The following is a 15,726-nucleotide window of genomic DNA, read 5'->3' on the forward strand; positions in this document are numbered from 1 at the left end:
AGCATCCTACTGCTGACTCTAAGACTAAGACACCCATAGTGGTGTACCATTAAGTGTTACTGTGCATCATGACCTTCTGAATGCCTTTCAGTATGCTTCAGGCACATCTGGGAGCTGTGTCAAGTGTACAAGAATCATATCAGGGGTTTTCTGTGCTCCCCACTGCTCTCAAGAGTGTTTCTGAGGTGAACCAGGGTTTCAAGTGACATTTTGCACATACCAGGCTCTAAGTATCTTACAGTATGGCCACAGAAGCCTCCATTAGCCTTGCCTTGCACCATGGCCCTCTGAGAGCCTTTTATTATGTCCTAAGAGAAGCCAAAAGATATTTAGAGTGCACCAAGGGCATCCAATTACATTTCCCTCCTCCCCAGTGGTCCAAGAATGCCTTTTCATGTATTACTTGATATGCTGCGCAAACCTAGCACCTTCAGATGCCTTCCGGTAGCCCACAGGGCTTTGTCTTTCATTGTACCTAAGGGCCCCTGGATTGCCTTTGATGTGCCCCCAGGGTATCTCTGAATGCCTATACATACACCTAATCCTTAACTAAAGCCAAAAACTACACCTACACACAGTGGTATGCAGGTGCCTTCTGGTGTACAGCATGCCTTTCCAAGTGTCTTTTGGTGTGCCCCAGCAGTGTTTGACAGTCATCTAAAGTTCACTGGGTCATCTGATCACCCTTCTGTGTTCCCTTTGTTGCTGCACATCAAGCTATAGAGACTGGTAATAGCTACTTTCAGCTTTGGTTGTTTATAACTTCATTTTGCTTTGCCCAAGAGCACCAAGATAAAAGCACTGGCCTTGAACTTAGTGAAGCATTTGGGCCCTGCATCACTGCTATCCCACTCAGAGCAGATATGTTGATTGTATTACAAAAGAATGATTTTATTTAATCATATATAAACTATGAGAGTAGAACAATCTTCCAATACCCAACAAAAACATTAGGTCCTAAACATTAACAACACTAAACAATGTGTCCAAAAAGGGGAAGAACTGAATGAAGCAAGAATTTTTTATTGAGCATCTAAATTTTTCAAAAATTTCAAAATGAAACACACTGAAGAGGTCATTCAGTTCAGAAAAGCAGATTTTATTTAACAGCAGCACAAACACTTTCAAAATACACATATTTGAAAACAGACTGCATTTCATCAACTAACTTGTGGTTTACCAATTGTTACAGTTATATTTGCAACCAGGTGGAGCAACTGCATCATAGCCTTTTATGAGTTGGGTGCTCTCAGGTTTCACTGGTATAACTGCAATATACTATAACTGCTAGTAGCTCATAAAAAAAAACCAAAACAAAACAAAACAAAAACAAAACAAAACACAACTTGTCAATTTACTGTTACTGTCACCTGGAGGCTTCAGCTAACAAAGTATTTTAAATAGAGAAATGTGATTTTTAAAAAAGTGTAGCAAATTATGAACTTCAAGGAAACACTTTATGCATGTAATAGACAAATTTGAGTGGGCATACATATTTCTGAAGTTTCCTGAACCATGACTAATCCCAACACAACCAACATAGCAGCATTTTGGTAAGGGAGGAAGCCAACTTTTTCTAAAACCTTTCCCTTTTATTTAGATGCAGAACAAAAATTAAAATAATCAAAAGTTGCTTACATTTCTAGATATTTAAAAATACCACTGCCTTACCATTTTTCTGTGTTTCACCAGTTTAACAACTGTCAGAATATGCTACATATAAACATCCTAACCCATTCACCATTTACCAATTGACTACAGAAATATTTTCTACATCAATTTATCCTCTTAAAATATAATTTAAATATAATTTTTAAACAGAAAAACCAGAACACATTATCAGAAGATTCAGCTTATGGGTAATTTTTAATGCACCGGAACTCTTATGAAGCTGCTCAAATTATGGCAAATAAGTTTGTTTTCTCATTTGGGAGGGAAGTTTGAACAAAATGTGCAATCAAGTTAAGAATAAATGGTTATCACTTCACGTCCACTGCCTCGGACCAGGAGAACTCTATCCAGACCTTCTGTCAGAACTTCCAAAAACTCCATGTCTGAAATATCACTAAGTCAAGGAATCTATTCAGAAAAGAAACAAAATAACCACTAATCTCTCAAAAAGTCTAACATATAATGCAAAAATTAAGTTCAACAATTTCATCAAGGAGTTTTCCTGTGTCACCCTTTACTGTCCCATTATGTAATCTACTTGCTTGTTTAAGTGGAAGCAAGGGCCAATTAGGGGGAAAATTCTAATTCTGCCCTACTCACCTACAGAAAATACTAAAGCACATATTATTTTAAAATAAGTTTAAAATTTAGAAATGCTTTACATCAATTCCATCAAAAAAACACCATTAACATTTCTTAAAACTCTGTGGAATCAAAAGTAACTTTCTTAAAGGTAAACTCATGCTTACTACAATTACTAATGGTTATCCCAACAAATAAACGACAACACAAAAATCAAGTTCCCAATTTAAGGAAATACGGAAGCAATATAGTAGAGGATACAGTTTTCATCTCCTTTTCTGTTTTTAGGAGGTCCAGGCATATTCAAGAGAACTAGCTGAGCATGCTGTGATTTATCAAGCACTACTCCATTGAGTTTCACAGCGGTGTGCATTCTTCTCACATTTGTCTGATTCCTAACATGCAAACAAACATTTTTAAGTATTGTCACAATACTTATGTATTTGAATTACATGTCTTTAAATTTATATATTTAATCCATACGCATGTAGAATGAGCTGTTTTCATGGACACTAGTATTTGTACACATTCAAAATAAGTTTGAGAAAATACATTCCCTAGGTTTATAAGATTTTTCCTTTGAACAGAACATGTAACTCTGAAATTCAAACAATACTACAATTGCCAAAATGCATGAATCTTCTGATTGCCAGTTAACTTTTACAAAGATGAAGTAAAAACTGAATTTCAGTAGAAATTGTTTAGTGAAAACACACTGAGAATCTAATTTGTTGAATTATATAAAAAAGTAACTGGATTTGTAAAAGAAATTCCAAACAAAGGAATTACAGGAATGTGATGGAAAGATTACAGTATAATATTGCCCTTATGCTCCTTTAGAAAGAATACAAGATTACTGTAAGCCTGGTGAAGAAAATTCAGAAACAGTATAGAACTTCTGAAAAAATTACTAGCTTCTCATGTCACAAGAGTAAGACAGTAAGCAATAAACTGAAATTGACCCTCTCCCCTTACATTATCAACAGTAACTAATGCTTCACTTGTGCACCCACAACTATAATCACTAAGTTTGTGTGCAAAAGGAAGAACTTGCTAGGACTTCAGAGATTTCCTTATTTTAGGATCTACCATGAATGATTAGTTGCTCTTCTCAAAAAAAATAAGAGTTTCCTTACAGTTCCTGAGAAACTGCCATCTGTGTAAAGCTAACAAAGACTGGAAGTGATTCATATGCTACAGTGCAACAGAAACATCCAGACTCTACTTAAGGACATTTATCAAAAAGATCCACTGCCCAAAAGTAGATTCTTTACAAGTGAATTGAGTCACTTCAAAGGGAACATCAGAAACACATCTCAAGAGCTGCTATGCTGACATAAGACATATGTTGCTCTATCCTGTGGCAATTTTCTTAGCACTGTAACTAGTGGTCTCCCAGTAGAAGCACAACTGCCCCCTGCTGAGCTGGGCTCACACGCTGTCCTGTGGCAGAGAGAGGAACAGCAGATTACCAGCAGCAGGTCATGAGACAGGCAGCCGGCATCTTTCAAATTCCACTAAGCAATCAAAATTACAGCACAAACTCCAGCACTGTTTCAGCTCAATTAAACAATAGAAATGAATGAGATGTCTTTTCCCAAAAGACAAATGTTTAGGAGGCCAGAATTTACAAAAGGAAACTCAACTTTGTTCTACTACCAGAAGTCATTTCAGTGGACTACACCAACACACAATCCTGGAATCTTCTAGCAACAGCCTCAGATTATATAAATAACTTTGGAGTTGCGAACAACCACCAGATATAGGATCATTCAAACACAGGAGACCAAGAAAGGTGAAAAATGCTGGGATCATATGTACTTGTATTCTATTAAGTCCTATTTTTACTATGAAGGGAAAAATGCACTAACAGAACACTATTAGAAATAGCATGTCTCATGTAGTATTTTCATCCTTGATTTTGCAAGGGCAATTAAAAAAAACAAAGGCATTTGGCCTGAAATTTAGTGGCCAGTGGAGACCAACTTCATAATTTCAAATGATTCTCTTCACTTCACATTCTCTCCACATTTTCCCTCAAGACAATGACATTTCCAAAACTGAATTTATCAGTCCCCCCGGGAAATCTTCCATCACATCTACCATCTGTCCTAAGACCCAACTGTATAACAATCATATAAGGCAGAATACTTGAAGCTCAGATTTTCAGAAGCAGAACAGCAGCTCAAAAAGACCAAAGAATAACTGAAGAAAGAGTGTATAATTAAAGAGGTGTATAAATACTGAAGTAGAAACATTGCCAAGCTAAAGATAAAATGCAAGGGAAATATGGAGGGTGTATATTTTTGACAGAGTGGGGAAGAATTAGGCACTGAAAGGCTGAAATTAACTAAAGATATGTTGTGTACAATGTGAACCAAAGCTGATTAACTTCATTTAGCCTTCAAGTTCTGGTAGAACTGAAACCATGCATGGTACACAAAGTAAGTTTTCTAAGTTTTTGTAAGAAGCTCAATTTGTTAAACAGACAAAACAAAGGCAACACTGCGCTCTGAAAAAAGCAGAGCAGTCACAAGTCAGTTCCACCCATGAACAGAGATGCAGTGTCCCATTTTTGTAAGCTGTCATAGCCAATGCATATCTGTACTTATGCTATTTCCACACATACATGAGTTGGTAGAATGGAGGCAAGAACCAGCATTTGATAAAAAAAAATGAAAGTTCCCTTTGTGATATAACTACTTGGACAATAAGGATAGAACAATGCGGGCTGTTTTTCCAGAACAAAAATACATTCACTTTAATGTAGTTAATTAGAAGACTACAGTAGTGTAATATTTAGTTAAGTTTCACATTCTTACAGAAAATAAAATTTGCATTCTGTGACTTACCTTGAAGGGAAAGTTGATAATATTTAGAAGAAAGCATAAGTCAAAATGAAGAATATTTTTCAGTAAAAAATGCTAAATCACAGTATATAAAACAACATACAAAAATACACATATTGCAAATCATTATTTAGGCAACATGCATACAATGCACAAGACCACAAGAACCAGGGAACACAACCTAGTTTGCTTAAGTGAAATGAAATTTCAACTTACAGATTTCCCCATTCTCTACATGGAAGGGAAGCAAATGCACAGAAAAAAGTGCATGCCATTAGGTACATTTTTAAATCAACAGTATTAATATATTGTAGAGGCACAGCAAGTTTGAACTGTAATTTCCACTCCCAACCACATATAGTAGTTGTAAAATAATATCTGAAGTCTGTCTCTTGCACAATTCTCAAGTAATAGGAAATATTTCCAAAATACAGTCATAGAATAATTTCAGTTGGGAGAGACCCTCAGGATCGTAAAGTCCAACCACAACCTAACTCTAGCACTGAAACGTGTCACTAAGAGCCTCGTCTAAATGCCTTTTAAACACCTCCAAGGATGGTGGCTCCACCACTTCCCTGGGCAGCCTGTTCCAATGCCTGACAACCCTTTCTGTGAAAAATTTTTTCCTAATATCCAAGCTAAATCTCCCCTAGTGCAACTTCAGGCCATTTCCTCTTGTACTATCACTTGTTACTTGGGAGAAGAGACCAACACCCTCCATGGTACAACCTCCTTTCACATAGTTGTAGAGAGTGATAAGGTCTCCTCGCAGACTCCTTTTCTCCAAGTTAAACAGCCCCAGTTCCCTGGGCTGCTCCTCATCAGACTAGTCTCCAGACCATTCATCAGCTTCTTTGCCCTTCTACAAACTCACTCTAGTACCTCAATGTCTTTCCTGTAGTGAGGGGCCCAAACCAGAACACAGTATTCAGGGTGGGGCCTCACCAGTGACAAGTTCAGGGACACAATCACTTACTTAGTCCTGCTGGCCACACTATTGCAGATACAAGCCAGGATGCTGTTGGCAGTCTTGGCCACCTGGGCACACTGCTGGGTCATGTTCAGCCACCTGTTGACCAACAGCCCCAGGTCCTTCTCCTCCAGGCAGCTTTCCAGCCACTCTTCCCCAAGCCTGTAGTGCTGCCTGGGGCTGCTGTGACCCAAGTGCAGGACACAGCACTTGGCTTTGTTAAACCTCATACAAATGGCCCCAGCCCAATGATCCAGCCCATCCAGGTCCCTCTGTAGAGCCTTCCTACTGTTCAACAGATCAACACTCCCACCCAAGATATTAACAAAAAAGCCCCTAAGAATTACAGTATAATGCAGGCCAAAACAAAAACTGTGCTTTAGAGTGTGAGCAAGGTGATGTTTGGAATTTGCAGAAGCCAAACTGTTTCTGAAAAGCTCAGAGCAAATCCACAAAACAACATCAGACTTTAAGGTGCTAATTCTAACTGCATCTTCTAACTCCATTGTCTATGAGACCTAGATTTCAGATTTCATTTAGATATTTAAATTCCCCTTGACATCCACAGTTTTGCTTTAGGCATGTGGAAAAAATAGTCTAGGCCATGGTTATAACAGCATTCTTCTAGAACTCAAAAGATATGCATGTGTATGCTTGACTTATAACATGAGGAAGCAAGGAAGTCCATGCCATTCTGTCTCTGACATCAGGCTTGACAAAGGTAGTAGCTCTTACCTATTTAAGAGCTTAAGACTTCAAATCAATAAAAAGACAAAAATATGTCACAGAAAATAATATAACAAGACATACATGTAAGCACATGTTGCTTTTTTTTTTTTTTTTTTTTTTTTTTTTTTACAGGATGACAGCTGAATGTCCATTTAAAAGAAAAAAAAAGATCTTGTGAATGACTCTTCTTTGTGGTGACCAATGATAGGACCCAAGGGAATGGCAGGAAGATATGCCGGGGAGGTTTAGGCTGGACATTAGGTAAAGGTTCTTCACTCAGAGGGTGGTGGAGCACTGCAACAGGCTCCTCAGGGAGGTAGTTATGGCCCCAAGCCTGACAGTGTTCAAGAAGCAACCTGACAATGCCCTCAGACACATGGTGTGAATTTTGGGGTTGTCATATGCAGGGACAGGAGTTGGACTTTATGATCCTTGTGGCTCCCTTCCAACCCAGGACATTCTATGATTCTTCACAGTCATTGTTCCTCCACCCAAGTCCATGCTAGTTTCATAAGGATGGCATTTAAATGCATGGAAAGATCACCTTTGTAATGAACTCTACATAAAAATAAAAATTAAACATAAAATAAACCCACAACAGAACAACCACCACCACCCCCACACACACACTCTAAGATACAGAGTCAAATAAACTCTAAACACTACATGGCTACACATATACTTACGGCTTCATGTTAAAAATATCTTTAAAGCCAGACACATTCAAATCTTTGTTTTTATGCTTTTCAGCTACAAACTTTTCTTTAGTCCAAGTCATTTGCACTTTTTCCGGCATAGCAGCAGCCACGCTTGATTTGACTGCTGGAGTTGAGTGCGAAGCAGTGTTTCTGTCATGGATCAGCTGAGCCTGGCCACAGAACAATCAATTACCTCAAGATTCAGTCAAAAAGAACATTTGTAGATTATGCAGTATTAAAATTTTGAAAAGGAATTTCACAGCAGCTCAACAAAAGAATATACAGAAAAATGCACCTTACTATTTTCTCAGATACTGTCATAAACGCTGTCCATTTCACATACCTTTAGGTGAACTACCAACATGACCCATGATTTCAGTAACACAACGTTTGACTGGCTGAATTGAAGACTAGCTACATTCCATTAGATTATTTATGCATGCAAGTGCATATTACAGAACAAAAGCCAATCAACCTAATCACAATGGGGCCTCCTCTTCCCTTGTAATAGCAGAAATTCAAATCACAACTTTAAGAACACAACATTGTTGTTTCCACATTCATACGCCCTTGTATGTTCTCCATTTTCCATTTCCCTTGCTCCTTTTAAGAATGAAGAAATATTTCACATGTTATTTATTCACTTTCCCTCATAATATTTTTTCCATAGGCTTCTGTATTTCCATTGAACACAACACAAATACAGTACCTTAGACTTAAAATCATAAGTATGGGGGAGAATTGTTTTTGAGTGAGGGTTGCAGGTGTGGAGGTGTGGTTGTTTTCTTGTGGTTTGTCCCCTCCCCCCCCCCCCCCCCCCCTCCTTTTCCCACACATTTTTAGTAGCTACAAAGTCTCTTCAGAGACTTAATAAATCATGAGTTGAACCACCTGTTCCATTTGGGAACATCAATTAATCATGTTAGTGATGGTCATGTCCATTTATGTTGCAATTCAGAAGAATCAGTTTCTTTCAGGTCACAATCAAAAGCATGAATAAAATAAGGACAGATGAGAAAACTACTTCCCATTTCTGAACAGCAGTTCCCTCAGTGGTTCACAAACTGTAACTGCAGCTGCTTTTAAAGGTCTAAGAGATTCTATATTTTTCCTAAGTTATTTCCCTAGTCCCTTTCCTTGAGGATTCCTGAATCCTAGAGTTCATTTTTGGGGCTCTCCCCAGAAGATTAAATCACAAGTCAAGACTACAAATCTGAAGCTACTGTGGATACAGTTCTATCATGAGAATGCAAAAAGGTAACAAATACACGCAGATATTATGTGTGCCATACAGCAGTATCAAATAAACTAAAAATTTCAAACTAACAGCTGTGAGTTCAGAGCAATTATGCTTCAATGGACGAAAGTTTGACATTTTTAGAAAGACAGCAAGGCCAAGAGAAATTATGGATCTGTAGCACACACCTATAGAGAAGCACATTTTCATTAGGGCTATTTTGATACCAAATTAACTACATGTTAATTAATTAACATGTTCTTGTCATACTTCATGAAAAAACGGAAACACAAAGGTATACAGCATTTCCACAAACTAGGCTACGAGCAACAGTTCAAGTGCACACTAAAACAATTGATTACATCACTCCGTTTCCTTTCAAACTCACCATGCAGAAAGTACTAATAACATATATGGGTTAATGATGGCTTGTCAATAAGCATAGAAATGTCTTTAAACAGCTTTAGTATATCTATACAGTCTCTGAGAAGCTTGAGTACTGGAAGGCAGTGCGTTATGAAAGCAAGAAATACGCTTATTAAGGAAACTATTAAGACTTTAAGAGATAGAAGGCAGGGAAATTTCTTTGCTTCTGGCTCTTGTGAAAAACAGGCACTCTCAGAAACATAAGTGCTTCTTTTATGGAAAATAAGTATGAGAAAAATAGGATTTAGTTCATGTCACAGAAGCATCATCTAGAGAAAAAATATAGGGTAAGATAATGAAGTTAGAAAAATATTGAATTTAAAATTTATGAAGAACTGTTCCATAACAACGAATAACCAAATAGTTTGGTCTGAAATAGCGGCACTTCAAGTGTTGCAATAGGAAAATATATCTAGCCAGTACTATGTCTAACTACCTCCTCCTCTTGACAATTATTAGTCAGCAGTGCCTGCACATCTTGGCCAATGGACTGTGGACTGGAGTAGCTTTTTCTTCTGACTGAGCCTCGAGACTCATCAGTGATGCTCTGAATCTGGGACAAAAAGGTTACCAATGACAAAAAAAACCCACCACCACCAGTCTACAGACAACAGCAGATGATCATCTCATTCAAAATAAGAATTGTCTTTGTTTAAATAGATGAGATTTGGTATCATAGCTTGTTATAATCTTGGTTTCTTTTCACAAACATGCCATATGTTTATATATACAATTTTGGGATGTTAAGTTAGTTATCAAGTCTCTTTACAGAGATTTATGAAAAGAGGAAGTGAATTGAATCCTTTAGTCTACATAGGAACCTCAAATACTCACTCGATTGTGAGGTTCAGAGCCCTTCATATATGTGATGCTTCAGATAAACTGATTTTATTCAGTTACAATCAAAAGTATAAAAAAATTAAGCAAGTCTCTTTACAGAGATTTATGAAAAGAGGAAGTGAATTGAATCCTTTAGTCTACATAGGAACCTCAAATACTCACTCGATTGTGAGGTTCAGAGCCCTTCATATATGTGATGCTTCAGATAAACTGATTTTATTCAGTTACAATCAAAAGTATAAAAAAAATTAAGCAAATAAGAAAGCTGCTTTCTGATTCTAAACTCTGACTTGCTTCCCAGCAATTCACAAACTATAATTAGGCTCCTTGCCTACATGCACCCACATTTCTGTCTATCTTACCAAGCAGCAGCAATCTGCTGCACAATCCAACACAAAGCAGCGGTGAGATGGATGACTGCCTTTTCACAGCTCAAATTATATCACTGCCTGCCTCAGCAGTCAAAGAAGGAAGCCAACAACCACCAGGAAGGGCAGCAAGGAAGTGAGGGAGGTTCTACATTTTCTTTAGTCTTTGCAGCATTACTGTCAGAATCAAATGTTTGGCAGTTGCACTCAAGTCTTCAGATCTCACTCTTTGCAGGTATGTGTTGCATTTACACCCGAATAGAAGCAAATCAACCAAGTTTTTCAAAAAAAGGAAACAAAAATCCAATGGGTCCCTGTGCCCCAATTCCACAAGAAAATCCAGGGGGAAGATCAAATAAAGTTCCATTTTAAAGAGTGACAGAAGAGGGGAGGGTGATTCTTCAGGGATAAGAGTATGCCTAGAGGGAAACAGTAAAAGAATGCTATACAAAACCAAGTTCTCCTCTTTGCGAAGGTCTGAACCTTGTTTGAGGAGATACTAGCACAGAAGTGAGGTTAAAATACTAATCTTGGTGGTAACAGGAAACAAAACTATAAGTATCATTCAAAGTTGGAATATCAGCATTATATTTGAATATCTGGAAACAGATAATTAAAATAAAGGCAATGGTAATTTGAACTAGTGATATTAATGAGAAAAATGTTTTGGAGGTCATCATGAAACTGAAGGAAATGGCTCAGCTCATTTAAGACAAGATGATGAGATTAAGAAAGGTACACTGAGTGCATATTTTCAACTTGTAGCTCCAGAGGAAGTGAAAGCATAACTAAACATTTTCTGATGAAAATACAATTAGGGAATAGACTGCTTTAGCTAACAGAATTATTTGGTATACTGCTTCTTACAGAGCTTGTTTAGAAACTGCTTATATAGAGCTTGCTTAGCATAAGTAACTTAGTTCTCTCTGGTTGCAAGCTGTGAACTTCGGAACTTTCTGCCTTGTTAATCCAAAAAGGCCCCAGAGACTGTTCGAGAGAGAGGATAAAAGTGTTACATACCTAGAGGTAAGCAAAGGAACAGAAGGAGGGTCTAAAAGAAGATGAGAAACAGAGCTTTTGGCTATGCCAAGGACTTATTTTTTCTTCCCAGCTACAGGTGCAAAATAAAAAATGAAGGTCAGGACTTAGACTGATATCTTGTCTGATCAGTAAAAGACAACCACCCACAGAGATAAACAGCCCACCTGACAAAAATGAAGAGGATCCAATGAAGCAGGAGGAGACAGATGAATTTTATAATTGGTCCAAACTGACACACAAGAGGTCAAAAGCTTAGACTGTAAGCGTATAATTTGGCCAGGGTCTTTACTAGGGGTATGACTTCCAGAGGCACCCAGCTCAATCTGCTTTATGCTATACCTTATAAATTATTTAATTTAGAGGAATTTCTGGAATTCATGCTGAGTCTCTGCTTTGGGATACCCAGAGTGAAGAAGCTTCCCTAACAATACAAAAGAACAAGGTAGATTAAGATATGCCAATCAGAAATAGACAGATATGGCTTTTAACCTTGGACAGGGCAGGAAATAAGAACTAGATGTTCTTGGATTTATCAAGGATTTTACTTCAGATAATGAAATAAACTCAATGGTATTTTTTAATATCTCAGATTTTACCCTGCCTTGATATGAAGAAACAGACTGGAGCTATAACCATGCTGGTTACATTTAGATAAAAGTGAGTAATAAAAACATGCACAGGAGGGCAAAGGTATGAAAACTTCCAAGTAACCATCACTCAAGTAGTACAGACTCCAACCAGCTCACAGAGCTGAGAAGAAATTTTGTCTCCACTGCAGTCCACATGCTATGGACGATAGAGCCTTATGTCCTTGGGCTACTTGTAAAGAATACATGAGGAAGTTAAATCATTGAAAACCTACCGTAGATTAATTAATCGCTTCAACTCCACTAGAAAAATACTAGCATTCAATAATGAAATGAGAAAAATTTAAAAATACTGAGTAAGGAGTAGAGAATAACTAGTTTTTTTACTGAAAATGTTAGGCAGGCTCAGATTAAAAAAAAAAAAAAAATCTACTTTGACACAGATGAGAAGAATGAAGATTTACAGCAGCACATTATTGTGGCAATACAAGGCAACTTTAGGAACCTTAAAAAAAAAAAAAAACAAACCATCCTGCCAAATGAAAAAACAAACACATACCACACCAACTGCATGGATTTGTAGGATTAACACCAAAATGGCTTAGGCATAAAATGAGTTAATTATCAGTAGACAAAAAAGTCACAAGAAAAAAAATCTAGTTATTTTATGAATGAGCAGTTAAACATAGTGGAGATCTCTTATTTGGCTAGGAGGGTAATCACAGTGACAGAGCCAAAGCATTTAATACATCACTAAAAATTGATTATAATAATGGGATAGATAACACAGTAAATGAAGGGGTAGGAGCACAAGCCAAGAGAAAAGAAAAATATTTAGAAGTTACAAATACTTACAAAAGTACAGTTGCACAAATCCTGTCACTACAACATGCAAAATACACTAGGGACTAGTAAGTACAGGGGAGCAGCAAATGTAGCATTCTCATCTGGATATCATAGGATTATAAGTCAGCCGGCCTAATTTTGGCTCCAGAAACAATTAGATGACACATAAAACATTCAAAGTCATGCAGAAACTAAAAAACAGTGTGAATTAACAAGACCAAGGCACAAACAAATCTGAATAGTCATGAACCTTAGATACTGATACATGCCAAGTCTGGAAATGTTCTAGATATATTTCATGCTGACACAAGTGTTTTGCTAGTAAATACTTGTACTAATCTTAAGGACAGAAAAACTGTAAACATCTGTTCAAATAAAAAAGGATTTTTTTATTTTTTTTTTCCACACAGCCTCATAAGTGAAACCTGCTGTAGAGAAACTAACACGGAAAACAGCTGTAAAAGCTTTTGACTAGTTAGAAACTGATTAAAAGCCACAGCCAAGAAATACTACTTTCAGATTTTTCACAGAACATCTTGCCAAAGTCCCTACCTCTCTTTCCCTTTCATTCTTTGATAGCTGCATCTGTTTTAGCATCTGAGATCGTTGTTCCATCATAAGAGTCTTCTCATATGTGAATGCAGAAATATCGTTTTCAAACTGCAAGAGATTGGCATTAGAAGCATCAGAAGAGAAGTATACTACTCAAAAGAACCACATTTAGACTATACCACATTTGTTCCCACATTCATTCAGTCCTGGATGTATTTATCACATCATAGTATTTCCAAGCATATAATTGATATAATCATTTCTGTTCTCATTCTTAGAACTTCTTCAAACAGCAATCTCACACTATCCTACTATAGCAACATCTGTGTGATTTTTATCTAAATTTGAGGTACTTGGGACAGACTTTCCATTTTTTTCTTCCAACTAGGTTGCAGAAATGAGAAAGGGTTGAAAGTGCTTATTTAAACTAGGTCTGCATTGCTGCCCTCCTGAACATGTGTGCACACTTGGTTTCTTAAAAAACTGTTTAGAGCCACAAAATAACACGTCATCCTTTCACCAGTGAGAAACGTTCATGAATAGAAGCATCTATGAAGAAACTCCAGCATACATTCTCACATCAGTGCAAAGCTAAAATACACCATAAAAATCTATGGCGGTCATATATGTTGTCACTGAATCAATGTCTCTTATCTTTTGAAAAATTCTCAGGTTTAAATATGACCCACATAAGAATAAATTGTGCTTCCTATATTATCTTTCCACTAAAAATCCAGCCAAGACTTAGCCAATTTATGGTGTTCTGTTCATCTTTTCATCAGAACATGCCACAGCATTTTAGTCTTTTATATTCAGTACTCTAAAAAAACCAAAAAACCAAAAAAACAAACAGCCAAAAAAAAAAAACCCCACACCAAAACTAAAATAAATAAATAAATAGATTTATCTTACTTTCTAGATCAAAATACTAACCAAATTTTTCATAAGTCATTTTTTTTTTGTAATTTAAACAATCCTTAAATTTCACTTTATGGCTAACTAGCACAATAAGTCTTTTTGACAGGTTTTGTTCATTCCAGGAACCGGTGGTAGTTTAAGTATTGAACCAGTTGATAGACGACAGCTTCAGTCCTTAGCAGTCTATGACCAGTATTTAAAAAGGGGAAAAAAGTTAGAATTCATTTTATCCCTACTTGACTTGTGAATCAGTAGCTATATCATCTTGTTGTTCACTGCTAAAGAGGCTGGCAATGCCCAAAACAACCAAAATACTCCCATGGGGACCTAGGGATTCCTTATTCCAGGGAGATATTCATACAGCAGTTGGAAAAACAAATACGTCCATCCTCTCTCATGCTGGATGCCATGGACTATTAGATTAAGCACATTCTGCCTTCCATTTCAGTGCCTGCTAATAAATCAAGCATTTCCTTCCTGAACGAACTCTCTCTATGGAGTAGTCCTCATAAATAAAGTAGGCACTAACATACCAAAACTCTACTTGCCAAAACCATTGAACTCAGTATCTCATACAGTAGCATTGTGACATGGTATGATAATGTTGCTTTAAGAAGCTTTTTGTTCTTGGCAAGCCTGCAATCTTTCCCTTCTCATATTTGGGCTAACATCTCTTACTTTCAAAAACGCTAAATCCATTTTCCCAAACTTAGTCTCAATTGCACCTAAAATAAGCAGTAACAGACCATTTCAACAACTTCCACTTCAGCATTCAGTCTAAGATGATACAAGAACATCTGAAGATCCTTCTTCATTTGAATGCTATTATCATCCATTTGAGCGACAGTGAAGATACGCATTTTACATTTTCTCCAAACCTGTCAAAAAGATACATTATAACAGTTTGTAACAGTGGTTGCTATCACTATGCATAACTCTACTAAGGTGAAAGAGTATTTCATTATAAACCCTTAGAACTATTAATTGCTAGAAAACAAAATCCCAACCATTTTCTGTTGTCCTTGCCTTGTGCTGTCGAAGAAGAAAAGGCAGTAACATCAGCATGCCACCATCATGAACAATCCACCATACATCTATGTTTCCTTCAGTAAAACGTTCTTGATTTGTTGGAAATAAGTCTATGTTTTTAGCCACCAGCAGCGCTTGCTGAGCTGCTGTTGTTTCTCGTACAGTGTCTGCAAAGGAAAACAAGATCAAGAACTTCCAGCTTTCAGTCACAGCTTTAGTTTTACATTCAAAAACTTAAATCCTCACAGATTCTGCTGAGGCAAAAGAAGAACATCCTGGTTTTAGGGACTAACCTGCTTGAGAGAAGAATAAGAGAAGCTATGGTTGAGGTGACTGAGGGCTGAGAAAACCCACTCCATGTGAAATCAGATGTGGGGAAATAT

General features: G+C 37.1%; 1 protein-coding gene across 7 annotated transcripts in view; it reads right to left on the bottom strand.

Moving 5' to 3' along the window:
* Positions 1-1,078: 1,078 nt before the first annotated feature.
* The window catches only part of SLC12A7 (solute carrier family 12 member 7), a 70,283-nt gene continuing 55,635 nt past the window's right edge, over positions 1,079-15,726 (bottom strand). For 4 of the 7 annotated variants that reach the window (XM_065052234.1, XM_065052239.1, XM_065052235.1 and 1 more), the window contains exons 19-24: positions 15,341-15,510; positions 15,061-15,192; positions 13,397-13,504; positions 7,488-7,669; positions 2,515-2,648; positions 1,079-2,054 (exon numbers count right to left, since the gene is read on the bottom strand). In XM_065052234.1, the coding sequence (XP_064908306.1) occupies positions 1,963-2,054; positions 2,515-2,648; positions 7,488-7,669; positions 13,397-13,504; positions 15,061-15,192; positions 15,341-15,510 (818 nt within the window). In that variant the 3' untranslated portion in view covers positions 1,079-1,962. The other 3 variants (XM_065052241.1, XM_065052238.1, XM_065052240.1) reach the window with 3 other exon arrangements.

This window comes from Columba livia, chromosome 2 (genome assembly GCF_036013475.1).
Source record: "Columba livia isolate bColLiv1 breed racing homer chromosome 2, bColLiv1.pat.W.v2, whole genome shotgun sequence".
In the NCBI taxonomy this organism is placed as follows: Eukaryota; Metazoa; Chordata; class Aves; order Columbiformes; family Columbidae; genus Columba; species Columba livia.